General features: G+C 36.7%; 1 protein-coding gene across 8 annotated transcripts in view; it reads right to left on the bottom strand.

Annotated features, from left to right (window-relative positions):
* Positions 1-23,295, bottom strand: part of CMC1 (C-X9-C motif containing 1) — a 78,580-nt gene that overhangs the window by 42,915 nt on the left and 12,370 nt on the right. For 6 of the 8 annotated variants that reach the window (XM_065539821.1, XM_045387068.2, XM_065539820.1 and 3 more), the window contains one exon: positions 14,512-14,601. The exons of 1 other annotated variant lie outside the window; for it this stretch is intronic. In XM_065539821.1, coding sequence (XP_065395893.1) covers positions 14,512-14,554 — 43 coding nt within the window. In that variant the 5' untranslated portion in view covers positions 14,555-14,601. Of the gene's footprint in view, positions 1-14,511; positions 14,602-15,165; positions 15,187-23,295 lie in introns of those variants that run through there. One more of the 8 variants, XM_065539822.2, reaches the window with a different exon arrangement.

The raw sequence follows: 23,295 nt of genomic DNA on the forward strand, positions 1-23,295 counted from the left end.
TCATAAGAAACCATTATGCTTTAAAACTGTTGACTTATATGACTTAGAATTTATTCTATACTTTCTATCTCCCAAAAGAGAAAACCACAAAAAGAAAATGGAAGGAGATACATACTAGGCTGCAACTGTCACCTATAACTTCTGATTTAAAATCTGCTTCATCAAAATCACACATTGTTGTCATGTGCTGGCTCTGTAAATGCAACAAAATGAAGCCCAATACAATAAAACTGCATTTATCTCTTTTGTACATTACTCTTCAAAGCAAATTCTGTCCCCAGCCCCTCAAAAAATGGCTGATTATTATTAACTGGTTTTAAATCTGAAAGTCTAATACATTCCAGAGTTTTGTACAAACAAAATTGCCTCCTTTGTTATTTTTCCAACAGATATACAAGATTCCTATAAAAACGTCTATTTCAGTAAAATGTAATTATCTGTGGGTATTTGCAAAATGTTTACCAGCGTCAGGCTCTGATTACCATTGTCAATTGCAACTGCAGGATCATCAGGTAACTTAAGTGAAGTGTGATCTTCTACTCAGATTGTATATATAAGCACATCTGCTTGAAGGCCATATTTAATTTTAGATTAATTTCTCATAAAAGAAAAGGATTTAAGTCTACTATAGCAAAACAATTCAAAGTTAATGTCTAGGAAGATTAGAACACTAAAATATTGTTAATGAAGTATTGGTTAAAAAGCTATGACTTTTATAATAACATATTCATTTTAACAATATTTTAAAATTTCAAGACACGTAATTCTTTGCATTTGTGTTCAAATGTAGATTTTACACAATTATACCTTCAAAGATGAGTTACATAAACTGGTTGTTTAACAAACTATATTCACCCATCCTGACAAAATTCTCACTAATTTTGTCATTTAAATTTTTAGCATTTAAATATTTCATAGGGGCCAAAACGGCTGACTGGAAACATCTGCGACAGCTGCGGTCGAAGGCTCCCACCAAGAACGGAAAGGGCGAGTGAATCCTGTACCGGCAATTGAGGTATCTAGGTTTTCTTACTGGGACTGGCTAAGTGGTTGGCACAACCCACAAAGAACAAGGAGAGCAGAGTGAAACAACGGGCCACCCAGGAGCCGCACAGTGCAAGGGGAGCTCCCATCCCCGGCCAAGGGAGACGGTGAGTGATTATGCTATCCTGCCTGGAAAACTACACTTTTTCCATGGATGTCTGCAACCCGTGGATCAGGAGATCCCCTCGTGAGCCCACACTACCAAGGCCTTGGGTCCTAAGCGCAGAGCTGTGCAGATTCTCCGGGGCCGCTCGGTTGGAGACTGCCTAAGACTACTGAGTTCCCGGGGAGAGGGGTGGCTGCCATTACTGCAGATGATGGCTGCTGCCTGAGACTACCGAGCTCCCAGAAGGAGGGGCGACAGCCATCACTGCAGCTCCGGTCTGCCATTTTCCCCTGCCGGTGCCAGGGAGACTGGGTGGTTTGGACCCAGGAGGAATCTCCCACAGCAGAGCACAGTGGTTGTGGCAGACAGCGTCCAGACTGCCTCTTCAGTTCAAACCCGGATGCATCTCTCCTCACTGGGCAGGGTCTCCCAGGGGGAATTTCAGCAGGTCCAGTCAGGGGTTTATGGACAGACCTCTGATCTCCCTGGGATGGAGACCCTGGGGACAGAGGTGGCTACGATCTCCTCAGATCAGCAGACTTAGTCTTTCCCCTGCTGGCTCTGAGAAATTGAGGCAGTCCAGACAAGTAGGATTCCCCCTAGAGCAGCACACGCCCTGAGCCAAGGGGCAGCCAGAGTGCTTTGTTAAATGGGTCCCTGACTCTGTGTGTCCTGACTGGGTGGGACCCGAATAGGGGGTTGCCAGACACCTTATACAGAAGCGTTCCCACTGGCATCAGGTCAGTGCCCCTCTGAGACCAAGATCCCAGAGGAAGAAGCAGGCAGCCATCTTTGCTGTTGTGCAACCTCCACTGGTGACACCTTCAGATGCATGAGGGAACCAGGTAACTAGGGTCTGAAGCAGACTCCCAGCAAACCACAACAGCCCTACAGAAGAGGGCTGTAAAAAAAAAAAAAAAAAAAAAAAAAAAAAAAAAAAAAAAAAAAAACTAGCAGTAACAATGATGACAGCATAAACAAACAAAAAAGTCCTCACAAAAACCCCATCCAAAGGACATCAAAGACTGAAGCTAGATAAACTCATGAAAATGAGAAAGAATCAACTAAAAAACACTGAAAACTCAAAAACCCAGAGTGCCTCTTCTCCTCCAAATGATCACAACACCTCTCCAGCAAGGGCACAGAACTGGGCTGAGGCTGAGATGGATGAACTGACAGAAGTAGGCTTCAGAAGATGGGCAATAACAAACTTCACTGGGCTAAAGGAGCATGTTCTAACTCAATGCAAAGAAGCTAAGGACCATGATAAAACATTGCAGGACCTGTTAACCAGAATAACCAGTTTAGAAAGGAACATAAATGACCTGATGGAGCTGAAAACCACAACCAGAGAATTTGCAATAAGTATAAATAGCTGAAAGAAAGAATTTCAGAGCTTGAAGACTATCTTTCTGAAGTAAGACAGGCAGACAAGATCAGAGAAAACAGAATGAAAAGGAACAAACAAAACCTCCAAGAACTATGGGATTATGTAAAAAGACCGAACCTACGACTGACTGAGGTACCTCAAAGAGACAGGGAGTATGGAAACAAGCTGGAGAACACACTTCAGGATATCATCCAGGAGAACTTCCCCAACTGAGCAAGACAGACCAACATTCAAATTAGGGAAATTCTGAAAACCACAGTAAGGTACTCCACAAGAAGATCAACCCCAAGATGCATAATCATCAGATTCTCCAAGGTTGAAATGGAGGAAAAATACTATGAGCAGCCAGAGAGAAAGGCCAGATCACCTAAAAAGGGAAGCCCATCAGACTAACAGTGGACCTCTCAGCAAAAACCTTACAAACCAGAAGAGACTGGGGGCTAATATTCGATATTCTTAAAGAAAATAATTTCCAACACAGAATTTCATAACTGGCCAAACTAAGCTTCCTAGGCAAATAAGAAACAAGATTCTTTTCAGACAAGCAAACGCTGGGGGAGTTCTTCACCACCAGACCTGCCTTGCAAGATCTCCTGAAGGAAACAGTAAATATGGAAAGGAAAAACTGTTACTAGCCACTACCAAAAAAAAAAAAAAAAAAAAAAAAACACTTTAGTACAAAACCCAATGACACTATGAAGCAACCACATCAACAAGTCAGCAAAATAACCAGCTAGCATCATGATGGCAGGACCAAATTCACATATAAAAATATTAACTTTAAATGCAAATGGGCTAAATGCCCCCAATTAAAAGACACAGAATGGCAAGCTGGATAGAGTCAAGACCCATTAGTGTGCTGTATTCAAGAGACCCACTTCATATGCCAAGGCACAGATAGGCTCAAAATAAAGGAATGGAGGATAACTTACCAAACAAATGGAAAGCAGAAAAATGCAGGAGTTGCAATTCTACTTTCTGTCAAAAGACTTTAAACCAAAAAGATCAAAGAAGACAAAGAAGGGCATTACATAATGGTACAGGGATCCATTCAACAAGAAGAGCTAATTGTCCTAAATATATATACACCCAAAATAGGAGGACCCAGATTCATAAAGCAAGTTCTTAGAAACCCACAAAGAGAGTTAGACTCCCACACAATAATAGTGAGAGACTCTAACACCCCACTCTGAATATTAGACAGATCATCAAGACAGAAAATTAACAAAGATATTCAGGACTTTAACCCAGCTCTGGATCAAGTGAACCTGACAGTGATCTACAGACTCTCCACCCCAAATCAACAGAATATACATTCTTCTCATCACCAAATGCACTTACTCTAAAATCTGTCACATAATTGGGAAGTAAAACACTCCTCAGCAAACGGAAAATAACTGAAATCGTAACAAATAGTCTCTTGGACCAAATTAGAACTCAAGATTAAGAATTCACTAAAAGCCACACAACTAAATGGAAATTGAACAACTTGTTCCTGAATGACTCCTGGGTAAACCATGAAATCAAAGCAGAAATAAATAAGTTCTTTGAAATCAATGAGAAGAAAAAGACCACATACCAGAATCTCTGGGATGCAGCTAAAAGCAGTGTTCAGAGGGAAATTGATAGCACTAAATGCTCACAACAAAAAACAATAACAAGTTCTGAAATTGAAGCAGTGGTAAATAGCATACCAACCAAAAAAAGCCCAGGATCAGGCGGTTTTACAGTTGAATTCTACCAGAGGTACAAAGAGGAGCTGGTACCATTTCTTCTGAAACTATTCCAAACAACTGAAGAGGTGGGACTCCTCTCTAACTCATTTTATGAGGCCAGCATCATCCTGATACCAAAATCTGTCAGAGATACAACAAAAAAAAGAAGGCTGGACGTGGTGGCTCACACCTGTAATCCCAGCACTTTGGGAGGCCAAGGTGGGCGGCTCACGAGCTCAGGAGTTTGAGACCAGCCTGGCTAACATAGTGAAACCCCATCTCTACTAAAAACACAAAAAAATTAGCCAGGAGTGGTGGTGGGCACCTGTAATCCCAGCTACTTGGGAGGCTGAGGCAAGGATAATCGATTGAATCTGGGAGATGGAGTTTGCAGCGAGATGAGATCATGCCACTGCACTCCAACCTGGGTGACACTGCAAGACTCCATTTCAAAAAAAAAAAAGAAGGAAAACTTCAAAAACTTCAGGACAATATACCTGATGAAGATCAATGTGAAAATCCTCACTAAAATACTGGCAAACCAAATCCAGCAGCACATCAAGATGCTTATCCACCATGATGAAGTCACCTTCAGCTCCGGGATGCAAGGCTGGTTCAACACACATAAATCAATAAACCAATTCTTTACATAAAAAGAACTAAAGACCAAAACTACATGATTATCTCAATAGATGCAAAAAAAGACCTTCAATAAAATTCAACATTCCTTCATGTTAAAAACTGTCAATAAACTAGGTATCGATGGAACATACCTCAAAGTAATAAAAGTCATTCATGACAAACCCACAGCCAATATCATACTGAATAAGCAAAAGCTGAAAGCATTCCCCTTGAAAACAAACACAAGACAAAGATGCCCTCTCTCACCACTTCTTTTCAACACAGTATTGGAAGTTGTGGCCAGGGCAATCAGGCAAGAAAAAGAAATAAAGGTTATTCAAATAGGAAGACAGGAAGTCAAACTGTCTCTGTTTACAGATGACATGATCCTATATCTAGAAAACCCCACTGTCTCAGCCCAAAGGCTCCTTAAGCTGATAAGCAATTTCAGCAAAGTCTCAGGATACAAAAATCAATATGCAAAAATCACAAGCATTCCTATACACCAACAATAGACAAGCAGAGAGCCAAATCATGAATGAACTCCCATTCACAATTGCTACAAAAAGAATAAAATACCTAGGAATACAGCTTACAAGGAAAGTGAAGGACCTTTTCAAGGAGAACTACAAGCCACTGCTCAAGGAAATCAGAGAGGACACAAATGGAAAAACATTCCATCTCATGGATAGGAAGAATCAATATCGTGAAAATGGCCATACTGCCCAAAGTAATTTATACATTCAATGCTATTCCTATTAAACTACCATTGTCAAGCATCCACTAGAATTCAGAATTAGAAAAACTTCATAGAATTAGAACAAACTATTTTAACATTCATGTGGAACCAAAAAAGAGCCCACATAGCCAAGACAATCCTAAGCAAAAAGAACAAAGGTGGAGGCATCATGCTACCTGACTTCAAACTATACTACAAGGTTACAGTAACCAAAACAACATGGTTCTGGTACAAAAACAGACACATAGACCAATGAAACATAATAGAGAACTCAGAAATAAGACTGCACATCTACAACTATCTGATCTTCGACAAACCTGACAAAAACAAGCAATGGGGAAAGGATTCCCTATTTAATAAATGGTGCTGGGAGAACTGGCTAGCCATATGCAGAAAACTGAAACTGGACCCCTTCCTTATACCTTATACAAAAATTAACTGGGAGGCTGAGGCGGGTGGATCACTTGAGGTCAGAAGTTCTAGACCAGCCTGGTCAATATGGTGAAACACCGTCCCTACTAAAATATAAAAATTAGCTGGGTGTGGTGGCGCATGCCTGTAGTCCCAGCTACTTAGGAGGCTGAGGCTGGAGAATCACTGGAACCCAGGAGGCAGAGGCTGCAGTGAGCTGAGATCATGCCACTGCACTACAGCCTAAGCAACAGAGTGAGACTCCATCTCAAAAAAAAAAAAAAAAAAGAAAAGAAAAAAAAAATTTACTCGGCTGGGCGTGGTGGCTCACACCTGTAATCCCAGCACTTTGGGAGGCCGAGGTGGGCGAATCACAAGGCCATGAGTTCAAGACCAGCCTCCCAACATGGTGAAACCCCATCTCTACTAAAAATACAAAAAAATTAGCCGGGTATAGTGGCACATGCCTGTAATCCCAGCTACTCGGGAGGCTGAGGCAGGAGAATCGCTTGAACCTGGGAGGCAGAGGTTGCAGTGAGCCGAGATCATGCCTTTGCACTCCAGCTTGGGCAACAAGAGTGAAATTCCGTCTCAAAGAAATGAACTCAAGATGGATTAAAGACGTAAATGTAAAACCCAAAACTATACTAGAAGAAAATCTAGGCCAGGCGCGGTGGCTCACATATAATTAGACCTGTAATCCCAACACCTTGGGAAGCCGAGGCAGGAGGATCACAAGGTCAGGAGATCGAGACCATCCTGGCTAACATGGTGAAACCCTGTTTCTACTAAAAATACAAAAAATTGGCCGGGCGTGGTGGTGGGCGCCTGTAGTCCCAGCTACTCAGGAGGCTGAGGCAGGAGAATGGCGTGAACCCAGGAGGCAGAGGTTGCAGTGAGCTGAGATCACACCACTGCACTCCTGCCTGGGTGAAAGAACAAGACTCCGTCTCAAAAAAAAAGAAAAAAAAGAAAATCTAGGCAATACCATTCAGGACATAGGCACGGGCAAAGATTTCATGACAAAAATGCTAAAACCAATTGCAACAAAAGCAAAAATTGACAAATGGGATCTTGTTAAACTAAAGAGTTTCTACATAGCAAAAGAAACTATCATCAGCGTGAACAGACAACCTAAAGAATGGGAGAAAATTTTGGCAATCTATCCATCTAACAAAGGTCTAATATCCAGAAGCTACAAGGAACTTAAACAAATTTACAAGAAAAAAACAAACAACTCAATTAAAAAGTGGGCAAAGGGCATGAACAGATACTTTTCAAGATATTTATGCTGCCAATGAACATGAAAAAAAGCTCAACGTCACTGGTCATTGAAGAAATGCAAATCAAAATCGCAATGAGATACCATCTCTTGCCAGTCAAAATGGCAATTATTAAAAAGTTAAGAAACAACAGATGCGGTGAGGCTGTGGAGAAATAGAAACACTTTTACACTGTTGGTGGGAATGTAAATTAGTTCAACCACTGTGGAAGACAGTGTGGTGATTCCCCAAAGACCGAAAACCAGAAACACCATCTGACCCAGCAATTCCATTACTGGGTATATACCTAAAGGAATATAAATCATTCTATTATAAAGATATATGCACACGTATGTTCATTGCAGCACTATTCACAATAGCAAAGACGGATTCAGCCCAAATGCCCATCCGTGATAGATCAGATAAAGAAAATGTGGCACGTATACACTATGGAATACTATGCAGCCATAAAAAGGAACGAGGGACATGGATGCAGGGACATGGATGAAGTTGGAAGCCATTATCCTCAGCAAACTAACGCAGGAACAGAAAACCAATCACCACATGATCTCACTTACAAGTGGGAGATGAACAATGAGAACACATGGACACAGGGAGGGGAACAACACTCACCGGGGTCTGCTGGGGGCAGGGAGGGAGGGAAAGCATCAGGAATACTTAGGTGATGGATTGGCCAGGTGCGGTGGCTCACACCTGCAGTCGCAGGACTTGGGAGGCCAAAGCGGGCAGATCGCCTGAGGTCAGGAGTTTGAGACTAGACTGGCCAACATGGCGAAACCCCATCTCTACTAAGATACAAAAATCAGCCAGCGTCATGGTGTGCTCCTGTAGTCCTAGTTACTTGGGAGGCTGAGGCAGGGGAATCACTTGAACCCAGGAGGCAGTGGTTGCAGTGAGCTGAGATTGCGCCACTGCCCTCCAGCTTGGGCAACAGAGAGAGACTCGGTTTCAAAGGAAAAAAAAAAGAAACCTAGGTGATGGGTTGATAGGTGCAGCAAACCACCATGGCACAAGTTTACCTACGTAACAAACCTGTACATCTTGCACATGTATCCCAGAACTTAGAAGTAAAATTTCATTTACTTCTAAAACCAAATATACTGCATCTTCCTCTGTGAGAAGAAAATTAGCCATTTTATTCAAGGTTATTTATATCCAACTACATACAGTTTTATTGCAAAACTGTCCTGTTTTCAGAAACAAGATAATCATAATAAGCTATTGAGTCTTATAATGAGCATATGAGCTAACACATACAACTGAAAACCACTGGATCAATAAGTAATAACCATTATACAGCAGTCCCCTGTTATGCATGGGGGATACGTTCCAAGCCCCCTAGTGGATGCCTGACACTGCAGATGCTACCAAATCCTACATGTACTATGTTTATTTCCTCTACATACATACCCCTGATAAAATCTGATTTATAAGTTAGGCACAGTAAGAGATTAGCAACAACTAATAAAATAGAATGTTTATAACAATAAAAGTTAAGTGAATGTGGTCTCTCTCAAAATATCTTATTGTACTATAAATATCCTATTACACTAACCCTTCTTCTGATGATGATATGAAATGATAAAATTGGAACCTCAGTTGAGCACAGGTAATTGAAACCACGGAAAGTGAAACCACAGATAAGAAGGGCTGCTATATACTTTGTTCAGTTATTTTTAAAATAATTCAGCTGTATTTATGATTGATATAAGCCTATTACTCATGATTCCATTGGCATAACATCAGGCGTGATAGGCATACATAAATAGTTACTGCTAAGTAACTTTCATTATGTCCATGTGCAGAAAAGAGTTAACATAGCAGGCATGACACTGCCATCCTTAAAAAGCTTGCTCGCAAGATTGGCCCTTAGGTGGCATCGGAGAACTCGGATCTCGGGAGTGTCCCCACCATTTCCTAATTAATAAGAGTGGCTCACTGTGCCCAAACTGTTTGTGCAAACAATATGGTTTATGCTGAACACCTGCTTTCCTTCTGGGAATCTGAAATTTTGGTACATGTTAGGCAGAGGGTTCCCAAATGACCAACTCTCAATAAAAATTCTGGGGACTGAGTCTCTAATGAGCCTCCCTGGTAGACAACATTTCACATGTGTTGTCACAATCCAATGCTGGAGAAATTACACACACCCTGAGTGACTCTACCAGGAGAAGACTCATGGAGCTTGTGCCATGGTTTCTTCTGAACTTTCCCATATGCCTTTTCCCTTTATTGATTTTGCTTTGTATCTTTTTGCTGTAATAAATTTTAGCTATGAATAGGATTATATGCTGAGTCCTGTCAGTCTTCCCAGTGAATCAACCAATCCAGTGGTGGTCTTGGGAACCCATAACATAGTCCAGTATAAGTCCAAAGTGCAGAAACTGTGCCTTATATCTACTTGTATTTCTTAGACTGTATAATATACTCATATATAACAGCAGTTCATCATATGCAGTGATTATTTTCCTTTTAATATATCCAAACTAGTCTCAAGATGTGTTGCATATCCACTTCAGCATTAGTTAATACCGGTGAACTGGTTAACAATAAAAATACATGTAATAAGAGTGGTACACCTCAAACAACAAATAAAAAGGCAGGTTTTTGGCAGCTTGAAGTAACACAGTTGGACAAAAGATTGATTACTTTGACCATGTATATAGTCTGCAGCTCTGCAACCTATTTCAATGCTGTTTTGATAATTATCTGCCTGTAAACTTCCTAAAGAACATTCTAAGCATGCTTAACTTGATTCTTTTTTGTTTATTCACTTATCTTTGGAATTTCACAAAATAGAACATACTTCAGTTCTGTGTGATTGACAGAACAGGGTATTTTATCAAGCTTCTTTGTTATTTACCAACAGCTCTGTGATGTTTCAAACAAACAAATAACCCATGCTTCCTTGTACTTTATATAATTCTTTCAGAGCTGTATCTCACTTATTGGACAACAGATCATAAAGACTGCAACATAAGTACAAAACGAACATTAAAATAAGGGAAAAGAAGGCCCAAGGGATGAAAGGAGTCAGTAAAAGAATACAGCTAGGTTAAAGAAAGTTCCAACCCATCCCTGATGACGAAATACTTTTTTGTCTTTACCTGTGACAGCAAAAGGAAAAAAGAGAAAAGGCTCTTATTACTTCTAAGGCAAACGTCATTATCCAATATAGAGACTTTATAGCAAATGTCGATTACGCACTTCAAAAAAGCAAAGAAATATAATGAGGAATTTTTATAAAACACTATATAATTCAGTGACTCTTCCTCTTACAGAGAAAAATGTATAATACTAGTATGCATACTTTACCTATATACGGCAAACAATATTTTTTAAACATTACTAACATAGAAAACATAAATCATTAAATTAGTGAAGTCAAACAGCTAGAAAAGGACACAAAGTTGAAATCCAGAGTTTGTCAAACCATCTCCCTAAGACACAAGGTGCTAACTCCTAGATCCAAGAAAAAGTAATGATTTCATCATTGCAGTTGGTGGGATATTACTGTTTTGGCTTTTGGAAGGTGAGGAAAGTGGGAGGAAGTAAGAAAGCGATTTGGCCATTCTAGAGTTTTCCTTCACTTCCATTCCCAATGTACTCAGTGTTCACTGTGTTAATGTCTACCAGTATAGTTCAGTCATTTATTTTAGCAGCTTTATTCATTGCCAATAATATCACTAGCAAGGAAAGAATACTATAAAATTAAATTTTATATTTAAATCAATAACTTTTCTTTTGATACCAACAGAGTTTATAATCTTGTCAAAGTTTCCCCAATAGCAAGATCAGGATTCTCCTTTCTAATCTCTAAGTCAAGCCACCTTTTCAAATCAAATCAAAGTTCAAAAAGGAAAGGTGCTAAGCACTATTCTTCTCTTCAAAAAGAAACATAGGCCGGGCACAGTAGTCCATGCCTGCAATCCCAGCACTTTGGGAGGCCAAGGAGGGAGACTTGTTTGAGCCCAGGATTGGAGACCAGCCTGTACAACATAGTGCGACTCCATTTCAAAGAAAAAGGGGGAAAAAAAGAAACCATATATTTTTGTGTTTCTTACTTTACATTATTAAAAATATATTTTATAAAGACCAAGATTCAAGAGTCGACACCATTTGAATAATATGAAAACTAATTGTCACCCAAAAGCTAAAATTTTTTTGTATTACATTATAGTTTTCATTATATTGAAACGGCATATTACTGGAACTTACACAAATTCATTGTAGAATTAGAATCATGTAATTCCAGATTAAAATTAAATTTTAGAATTACAAGGGTATATAATGATGAAACATTCTAAATGTTATCTACTGCTTGACAAATTTTAACTGTATTTAAACATTAGGTGAAATATGCAACTCAGACTAACTCAGTGTACAGTAAGTAAAAACCAATGGTGTATAGATAAAGAGAGTATAATGTAAGCTGGTTAAAAAATTATAATGAAGAGACAACTAGTAAGAATATAGCAACCTGGCTGAAATTGATATTCATTAGGGTACTCCTCACATCAATAGGTAACATTTGGACTCTGTGGTCTTTATCAGTGTCCCAGCTGGTAATGGTTGAAAGTTAATGCCTTACCCAATTCTGTTCAATTTTCTATCCTAATTAGCCCTCCAGATCTATAGCTGTGAGCACCAAGTGTCTGTGCTCAAAAGAAACTAATTAATGCTAGCAAATTAGATCAAGTCCAAAGATCCAACAGCCAAACTCTTAGTTAAATGCTCCTTGTTAATAGGAAGTGTAGCTGTCAATAACTGCTGTTGGTGACTATAATGAGGCATCTTTCTTTCATTGAAAGTGATTTCATTTCTCTTTGTCCATGGAAAAGCTGTTCCATTCCCTTCACAAACCTAAGTTGCTGACAGTCTGACCCAATTCTTATGATCAGCTGGGTTGAAATGACGTTTAAAAAAAAAATCTAACAGAAAAGCTTTCCTACATAATCATGTTTTAGGCATTTAGCAGAAAGTCAGACCACTTATTAAAATTCCTGTATCTTTTATCTAAGAACCATACAATTGGCATACATAATGCTTTTATACAAAATCCTATAATTATTTAATAAAGCAAAAGCTATAAACAGTAAATAAACTACAATGGAAATGTCCCGATTCTAAACTATGTCTTACTGTTCAGTTTAAATGAAGTTTTCTTTTGATGCTTGAATAATTCTAATGTATATCATTTCCTAATTTATATGGTTAGAAAATAGACTTCTTATTCTCTTATCAATTTTAGATTCTAAAACATTGTTTTGAATCACATGGCCTAAAAAATCAATATATAATTATAAGAAATTCAAATTATGTTATTACATTCTAATATAGATGAATACATTTAAATAATCCAAATGAATCACAGATTTTAAGATGCTTTCAGTCTTCAGAAAACTCAAGTATGTTGAAAAAGCAAAAACTTAACTACATCAACATCCTAAACAACTTCTGATGAAGTGAAAATTAAACACTTATTTTCTGTACCATTATAAAACACTAGTTTTGTAACACAAATAAATATTTTAAAGTTATACTCTATTCTTTCATTTCAAAAACCAAAAACAAAGTTTCATTGTCTAAGAGAAAATGAAAGACAGTTCTGAAACCCAAAGTCATACAATCATTCTGCATTTTCCTTGGAATTATGTCAGTAAAATTTAAATCTGTAATTGAGTTAGCTCGCTTTCTTTCATTCCAGGTATAAAGATAATATGCTACATGACAGCATAAATACAACTTACATGTATAACTTCAGACTGATATATCAGTAATAAGTAAATTTCCCTAGCAATAAAAAGCCCTACAACTTTAGTATAGAGTTTTTAAGTTTTATCTCCCCTCACCTGAATCAGGATATACATTTTTTAAGTTCTATGAGGAATGTGCACATTGTACCTCTTGTGACCATAAACATGACACCTGCCAATGCCATACATGCACTACTTGCAGGTGTCACAAGGTTGACTTCTCAAGACACCTGGGGGTAGGTGTTAAAGAAAGGTACTCTGATTAAACTATTAAACTAATACAGGAAAGCAAGAGTAAAACCACAGGATGGTTATTTATATGAGTTTTAAAATGGATACGTCATAATAAGTTACTGAAGAAACAAAAATGACCATCACACATTGTTGAGTCCAAAGAACTACTCTTATTTTATTACCTCCATTCATCAATTGCAAAGGTCCTCTCTAAGGGCAGAGGACAGAGAAGGGAACAAAAGTATTCCTAGTCTCCAAATGTTATTGACCCAGTCCTGAAATTAGAGTTGACACAGCCCTGCTCCCCTGTAGAGAAGCTTGCAGTGGAAGTGCAGCCCATCATCCTCGCTAAAAATTGTGTTCCCTCAACAAAGATGACCACACGGAAACTGAAGAGGTAAAGCCAGGAAAATAGCCTATGTCCATAAAATTTTGTTACTTCTTTTTGATGGCCCTTCCAAGAGGTAGAATTTTTTTAAAGCTATTTCTACAGTAATATTGCCATGTGCTTTTCTAATAACTCATCATTTACAAATGTATTATGGCCTCACTTTTCACCTTTCACTGCTTTGTTTACATGTTTCACTAGAATATTGCACATCAATCATTGATGTCTCTAGATCTACAGGAGTATTTCATGTTAAAACATTTTCCAAAGAAAACATACATGTGTAGCTGTCTAGTGTATGTATTTACATAAATATCCTCCACTTAGAAACGTAAAACAAAACAAAAACCCCAGACTCACTGTAAGTGCTATCAGGATTCTATTAACAATTCAGTAATAGACAATGACACCAAAGAAAATCACCTTAGAATATATATATATATATTATATATATACATGTGAATATGGTGACAGATGGAAAACAGGTATAGGCTAGATCTGATGTTTCTTCCTCCCCTATAAAATCATCAGAATAACTTGTTTGTCCAAATTACTCATACCAAGTTTTTCTATGGATATAACTGTACCTCTGAGGGTAAAAAAAAGATGTTTTTTACTAGTAATTTAGGGAAATATTTTTAAACTGTAAATGAATTGAACATCACTGGAAGTTCTGAAAGCTGAAATACTGGTATTTCAGCAAAAGGGTGAGAAGCAATTCATACATATTAATTCACTGACTACTTGATTCTGGGGCTAAGGATTAAATTCAGATCATATTATTAAAAATAAATTTGATCTTTACATGAATATTTGAATCTTACCTTGAACTTGTTCAGAACACCTCTCTTTGGCCTTTTCTCTCATTATTTTAGGGATCAAAATATCTTTTTCGACATGTCTGAGATGCTGGTCTGAAAAAAAAAAAGATCTTTCTTTAATAAAGTCTCAAGCAAATCACCAGATTAAAGGAAAAATAAGACTCTGGTTTACTTAAAAGCCTATGCAAATATACTCAAAACTTACAACCTTATGAAATTGTGATTATTTTAATCATTGAAATTCATCATATTTGCAATGATTTTTTTATATACCACAACAAAAATGTGAGGAATACAAGCAACATGTTTCTTAAAATTTCTGCAAACTATACTATGACACTTTTACTTTATAACATATTCCATGCAGTCTTGTCAAAGTTGGCATCTAAATCATCACTCCCTTATTAATATAATCCACAAAAGAGAATTTTCACTGATACTGAGATCCAAGAATAGATGAAGAGATACAAGATTAAGAGACACACAAGTAGTTTTTTCTACCTAGCAGTAAGAGTAGCCTAAAAAAGAACTAGCAGAAGAAAAGGTGGAACTGCAAGTCCATATGAAAACAAAGCGTATGTGATTTCTGTGCATTTTAAACACAACTTCTACAATTGAACTAAAATGGCAAATTGAACACCTGCTCTAGAGTCCCACCTGCTCCTTAAATGCTAAGAGAGTCCTGAAAAATAAACAAGGGATAAGTGTCTTCAGTGAACCAAAAACGATGAGGAATCTCTGAAAGATAAAAAGGCAGATTAGATCAGATTAAATGAGGTAATCATATTGCTATAGAGTGTCCAGGAAAAAAACGCATGCCAAAAGTGGGTGCTGCTCCATGCTCTGAAGCAGCAAATATGAAAAGCAAGAAAACTTCCCTGGGGTAAACTAAACAGTTATTAATTAAAGTGACTCAATAGAAGCCAAATGGTCACCTCCTCTGCTGCCTTCAGGTCATGGGTGAAAAAGGTATATATGGCTATTTATACCCAAAAGACCAGACAGTTTCCCATTAAAAGAATACAGGAAAGAAGATTTTAGATTATTGTGTAGTATAATAAATATACTGAGGCAAATACAAAGACCTGAGTCCTCAGACAGCAATGGACCATGTCTGAAACCCCAGAATCCTAAAAGCTTCAAAAGGGAATAAACACTGCCTACATAAAAGAAAGAGATTCAGATTTACGTCATGGCTCACTAGCAAGACATGATGCAACAAGACAATGGAGAAATAACTTCCAAGTTCTGAGAGAGAATTATGAAGAATTCTAGAGTCTTTAAACAACCAATTATAAGTGAGGTTAAGAACATTCAGATATATAGGAACTAAAATGCTTACCACCTTCAAACCCTAGAGAAAAAGAAGTAATCTCCTTGTTACAGTTGATCCTTGAGCAACATGGGTTTGAACTGTGGGGGTCCACTTAACACTCAGATACTGTCCAATCAAATGCAGACTGAAAATACAATATTTTGGAGATGCAAACCTATATGGTATACCAACTTCTCAGGCCGACTTTTCATACACATGGGTTCTGAGGGGCCCATAGTAGGACTTGAGAATGCACAGGTTTTGGTAAATATGGGGCTCCTGAAACCAATCCCCTACGTATACTGGGGAATGACTACTATGTGCAACAACCACCACTAATCAAATTTAGTGATGTGGAACAATAAACAATAAACTATTGGTCAGAGGGCCTGATCTGGGAAGACTCAAAGTTCTGGTGGTTCTGGTGTTGGTTTCAACAGCTACAAAAGCTGGGGCTGGAGGATTTACTTCCAAAATTACTTCTTTTTTCATATATGTATCTGACACCTGGCCTGGAATGGCCAAAAGAAATGCTCAGTTAGGACTGTAAACCAGAACATCTACCAATGGCCTCTCTACCTGAAGCCATGCTACAGCATTCATTCATGCTGCACTATACTGATTCCAAGTCATTAAGGATAGCCCACACTCAAGTGGAAGGAAATCAGATTCCATTCTTGGTAACAAAACCACATTACAGAAAAGCATGAACGATGGGAGATAATTTTGTAACCTTCTTTGTAAAATAAAATATCTCACAAGATGTAACAGAGAATATGCTCTGACAGAAAAAAAAACTGAACACATGATATACAAATGTAAAATATATAAATCATATTACAAAAACATACATTTAAATGTTAAAACTGTGAAGTACTTGAACAACATTATCGACTAACTTGACCTAACTAACATTTATAGAATACCTAATAACAGCAGAACATCTACTAAAATAAACCATACTGTGGCTAGAAAACAAACCTCAATAAATCTGAAAGAATTCAAGCACTACAAATTATGTTCCCTGACACCAATGTAATTAAATTAGCAACCAATAACAGATCTCTTGATAATCTTCAAATATTTGTAAGCTAAATAACACACTTTTAAATAACCCATGGATCTAAGAAAATGTCAAAAAGGAAATAAGACAGTATTTTCGTATGAATAAAATAAAAACAATGTATCAAAATTTATGTGATCCAGCTAAAACTGTACTTGGCAGGAAATTTGTAGCACTAAAAACCTATCTAGTAAATGAAAAAAGGTCTTATATCAACTTAAGTTTCTACGTTGAGAAACCAGCAAAAGGGTAAAATAAATACAAAGCAAGCAAAAGAGGAAATGATAAATATCAAACTATAAATCAATGAAATAAAGAATACCACACAAATAAAAGAAAAAAAAATGAAATTCAAGCTGGTTCTTTGAGAGGATCAGATTAACAAAATTTATAAACCACTAGCCAGAGTAAGGTTACAAATTTCAAACATCAGAAATGATAAATATTTTTAAATAATAAGGGAATATTATGAACAAATTTAGGCCAGTGAACCTGACAACTAGAATGAAATGAACACATTCCTTTAAAAAAAACCACAAAACAACCAAAACTCACTCAAGAAGGCACAGATACCTTGATACCAAAAGCAAGAACGGTATTTACAAAACACATACACATACCCACAAAATCCACAGACCACTATGCCTCATGAACACAGATGCAAAAATCCTCAACAAAATATTAACAAATCAAACCCAGCAATACATAAAAAGAAAGATACATAACAACAAAGTTGGATTTATTCCAGGAAGACAAGGGTGGTTCACCATTAGAAATTCAATCCATGTAATCCATCAGATATATTAACAGACTAAAAAAGGAAAACCATATAATCATATCGATTGATGCCAAAAAATTGGACAAAATTCTACACGCATTCATAAAAAACAAAATCAGTATACTTGGAACAGAAGGGAACTTCTTTAATGAAGGACATCTACAAAAAATCCTCTAGCTTACATCATACTTAATAGTAAAACTCTGAACGCTTTCCCTATAAAAAAAGAGACATGGTATAAAATTACACAGAATTATATACGCACACATGAGTACATGTAAAAACTGGTGAAAACTGAAATGGTCTATAATATAGTTAACAGTACTGTATCAACTTCAGTTTCCTGGTTTTGATATTATACTACAGATATATAAGTGTCACCACTGGGGAACGCTATGAGATGGATACTTAGTCTATATAGCATTTTTCACAATTTTATGTGAATCTATAATTATTTCAAAATAAAAAGTTAAAGAAAAAAAGTCTACAAACAATCACAGGAGAAAATCCTCATGATCTAGATGTCATATAACTCTAGAACAACAAAAAAAGTGCATGTAAAAAACTGGTGAAATTTGACTAAGATTAGTACCTGAAGCAACGATATTATACCATTGCCAATTCCCAGTTTCCGTGTTCACATTTCATTATAGGAGCCTGTCCCAACCTTTTCTCATTTTTGCCCTAAAAGGAGCCTTTTTTGACATTTTTTTCCTAATGTACCCCTATGAAATGTTAATATCGCAGATAAAGCATATATGTTTAGGTACTGCAGGTGTAACAGTGCTTTATATGTTGAGAGTATTTTTGTCTCCACCAATGTCAATTGTTATACTTTGAAGGCAGTATCACACCCACTGAGAATATACATACCATGGTTATGTAAGATAGCATCATTAGGGAAAGGGAAGAAGGTAGATACATGGAAACCGCATGATTTTGCAGTTTCCTATTATTATTATATTATTACAAAATAAAGTTATAATAAAAAAGTGAAAAAATGTATAAGGAAGCACAAAGGACACAGAATAGCCAAAACAACACTAAAACAGAAGAACAAATTTAGATGCTATGGAGCAACTACCTGATTACAAGTCATACTACAAAGCCACAGAAGTCAAGACAATGTAGTGTTGGCATAATTCGGGTAACCAAAAAGAACAATGTAACAAAAGAAAACAAATGAATCCAGAAATACTTCCATGTATAAACAACAAAGTTATTGACAAATGAACCAAGGCTAGTTTATGAAGAAATAAAAGTATTTTCGACAAATGGTGGCAGAACTATATTAACATGGAAAAAAAAAAAAAGTTAAACCCTTTGACCACCTACTTCACAGTAACCACAAAAATTAATTGGCCATGGATCATAAGTCTAATGTAAAAACTAAAACTATTAAACAAAAAAGACCCTTCAATTCCTTGCAGTAGACAGTTTCTTAAAAGGGCATAAGGCAGTAAAAATAAAGTATACAAATTATCAATTTGACTTCACTAATATGAAATTATTTGTTTATCAAAAGACACAATTAAGAAAATTTTGAAAAGGCATGCTACAGACCAGGAGGAAAAACTTACTTCATATATATATTTTTTTATATAAAAATAAATAAAACAAAGGACTTGAGTCCAGAATATATCAAGAACCCCTACCTATCAATAATAAAAACTCAATAAAAGATGGGCAAAAGGCTTGAACTGACACATCACAAAAGATGATATGCAAATTGTAAATATATATATATAAAGGTGCTCAAAATCATTAATTATTAAGAGACTGCAAATGAAACCCCTTGTATCATTTTGAATGCAAGAGAATGACTAAAACTAAAAACAATGACAACATCAACATTGGAGAGAATGTGGAGCATCTGTAACTTTCATATCTTGCTGGTGGGACGATGCAATGATACATTTCTCTGGAAAACTGCTGAGTTATAAAGTTAAATATGTTCCACTATTAGGTATTCACTTATGAAAGATAAATGAAAATGTAAGTCCTGGTTCACACCTGTAATCCCAACACTTTGGGAGGCCAAGGCGGGCGGATCACAAGGTCAAGAGATAGAGACCATCCTGGCCAACATGGTGAAACCCCATCCCTACTAAAAATACAAAAATTAGCTGGGTGTGGTGGCATGCGCCTGAAGTCCCAGCCATTTGGGAGGTTGAGGCAGGAAAATCACTTGAACCCAGGAGGCAGAGGTTGCAGCAAGCCGAGGTCGCATCACTGCACTCCAGCCTGGCAACAGAGCGAGACTCAGTCTCTAAAAAAAAAAAAGAAAATATAAGTCTAGAAAACAACTTGTACAAGTCTATTTACGGAAGCATTATTCAGAATAGCCAAAAATTACTTAGCAATAAAAAACAATGATACTATTGGTATACCATTACTATCAGTAGGGTAGGTGATCTATCCTAGGTGAATCTTAAAAACATCTGAGCAAAAGAAAGCAGACACAGGAGTACTTACTGCCATGATTCAAGAACATGCAAAGTTAATCTATGGTGATAAAAATTACAACAGTGCTTATTTATGGGAGCTGAAAAGGTACTCTCTGAAAAATGTCTTCACTAGGGTATATACATTTATGAAAACTCATTTAAGATCTGTAAATTTCACTGTATATTTTACCTCAATTTAAAATAGATTAGCTTAAAAAATTATAGAAATCTGCACTCACAGTGGAAGATTTCAACCCATAACTATTAGAAATTAGGTTACTAAGTAGACAAAAAGATTCATAATTTTCTCTTTAAAGTTACTGTTCATCTTTCATTAGATTTCTATTGGTAAATGTATCTTTCCATAAATAACCTGTTGTAATTATTTACTGCTGGTGTTTAGGTTCAACTGATTTTTTATGTTGTCCTTATAATCAATACAACCTCTCTCAATTGTAATAATTTGACAACAGATTCTTTTCCAATTTCTATGTAGACAATCACAGAAACACTTTTGCATCCTCTTTCTTAATTCTTGCTGGCTACATCATTTAGAAAAGTGGTTAAGTAGTAACTAGCAAGACCTCTGTCTCGGATGCTCAAATTGTGTTTAAAATCTTTTCAGTTGTCACCATGCCGGTGTTTGCTTATGACTTGCCTCTCTTATGTTTGCATTGTTTTGGTGTTAAAGTTGTATTATTTAAACAATAAATTAGGGACCTTCCTCTCCCTTTATATTATCTAGAACATTGTGTATAAAACAAAGATTATTCTCAGTTCCTTGAAAGTTTGTTAAAAACCATCTGTGATGGTCAGTTTTATGGGGTCAGTCTGGCTGGGTTATAGTCCCCAGTTATTCATGCAAACATTAATTCAGGTGATGTTGTGAAGGTATTTTGCACATATATGCATATATATGTGTGTGTGTATATATATACACGTTAAGATATATATGTTTTTTCCTCCTACTGATTATTTCCATGGTGGAATCCTAACCGATACACAACCTATCAGGGCCTGCGTTTGGGGGTATGTATGTGTGTATGTGTAAGACACACAGGCACAAAGATAATTTTAACTTTTGTTTCAATTTTGTAAGGGCTTTTTACTTACACTAGAGTCAGCTGAAGTTTTAGCAAGATTATATTTCTCAATGACACTATTTCACTTAAATTTTCAAACAAAAAAATGATATGAAGGGGTTCACATAATTTTTTTTCTCTTTATGACACCTGTGGTTGTATTCTAATTTTCATTGCCTATGTAAAGGTAGACAAACTATTTCTGTTAAGAACCAGAGTATAAATATTTTAAGCTTTGCAGGCTACATATAATCTCTGTCATGTATGTGTGTATATATGTATTATATATATATGTGTGTGTGGATGTGTGTGTGTGTGTGTGTGTATATATATATATATATTTTTTTTTTTTTTTAAACAACCCTTCAAAAATGTTACTAACCGTTCCTAGCTTATAAGCCTTTCCAGATTTGGCCCATAGGCCTGAACTCTTCGCTATATCATTTATTTACACATTCTCTTTTTCCTTGGCTTTGCCAGAAGCCACTGGAAACAGGCCGGGCACAGTGGCTCACGCCTGTAATCCCAGCACTTTGGGAGGTTGAGGCGGGCGGATCACTTGAGGCCAGGAGTTCCAGACCAGCCTGGCCAATATGATGAAACCCTGTCTCTAGTGAAAAAAAACTACAAAAATCACCCGGGCGCGGTGGCACGCGTCTGCAGTCCCAGCTTCTCAGGAGGCTGAAGCAGGAGAATTGCTTGAACCCAGGAGGCGGAGGTTGCAGTGAGCCGAGATCATGCCACTGTGCCCCAGCCTAGGAGACAGAGTGAGACTCTGTCTCAAAAAAAAGAGGAAACAAAACAAAGCACTGAGAAGGAACTGGAAGCATGGATGGAGAGAAAAGGACAAATTCAGAGGGAGTTCCTACAAGCCTGATGGTGCCTAAAGGGGCTGAGGGAACAGGATGATTCAAGGAGGACTCCTAGTTTTCTGGCTTCAAGTAAAAGGATATGACCATTTATTGAGCTAAGGAATACAAAAGAAGGATCAGGTAAGACAGACATTCAGTTGTGTACATGTTGAATTTGAAGGGACTGTGACACATCTTATAGAGTGGAAAGCTGATGCTTACTTACAGAGAAAAGAATAAAACTGAGACTATCCCTACAAATTCCTTTTTGCCTTGCCTACAGAATAAATCATAACTAGGCATCAATAACTATTCAGTGTAATTACTAAACAGATTAGAAGATACTGGATTATACTGATCTATTTATAAAATCAATTTCAAACTGTTACTTTTTTTCACATATATAATTTTCATGTACACAACTTAGTCATAATGCATCCTGATGAATCTTCTCTTTGCTCTATAAATCTTCCAACTAGGTCTTAAATGACTAAGGCAATATTACTTTAAATCAATTCCTCGAATACAGACATAGATTTGTAATATCAAACCATTTTTCCAAAAATAAATTATAATAAAAATGTACCTACATTATGAATTCTAAGATATAATACTCTATCAAACACATTTTTAAAACGTGTCAAATTTTAAAACTTGATGGTTTGTCAAGACATCTGATCATTCTTCTAAAACTTCCTAGGGCAAATAAATAATTCCAGAATTTATTAATATTGATTTCAAATTTTCCAAATTCTTGGTATTAAATCAGAAATGACAGTATTAAAAATATGAAAATTCTACTAAAGATTTTCCTACTTGATAGCATACCAGCCACTAAATATCAATGATTTATTAATTATAATTTTTGAAAAAGCTATCTTCAACATTACAAATATTATAGATATGGCAATTTTTATTCACAATATTACAAAGTGATTCTCTTAATCTCAATCTGGTGTATATATGTTATACATTTGTACAGAGGTTGAAAAACTAAAAATTAAATTTTGAAAGTTTGCTACTGTATAGTCACATAAATTTATACTGAATTAATGAATCAGGATAACACCACCAGGGAAAATTTCCAAAGCTCTAAGTTCTCAACATTCTATCATCACCTGGAAGTCAATTTTCACCTTTTTCACTGGCTGAATTTGTTAGCTCATATTTTGCTTTGGGGCTCATGTGTTCTTGCAATATGGCAGTACTAGATTATAAGGCTACTGACAACAGCACTTGCTATGAATCCAC

This window comes from Macaca fascicularis, chromosome 2, assembly GCF_037993035.2.
Source record: "Macaca fascicularis isolate 582-1 chromosome 2, T2T-MFA8v1.1".
NCBI classification, from domain to species: domain Eukaryota; kingdom Metazoa; phylum Chordata; class Mammalia; order Primates; family Cercopithecidae; genus Macaca; species Macaca fascicularis.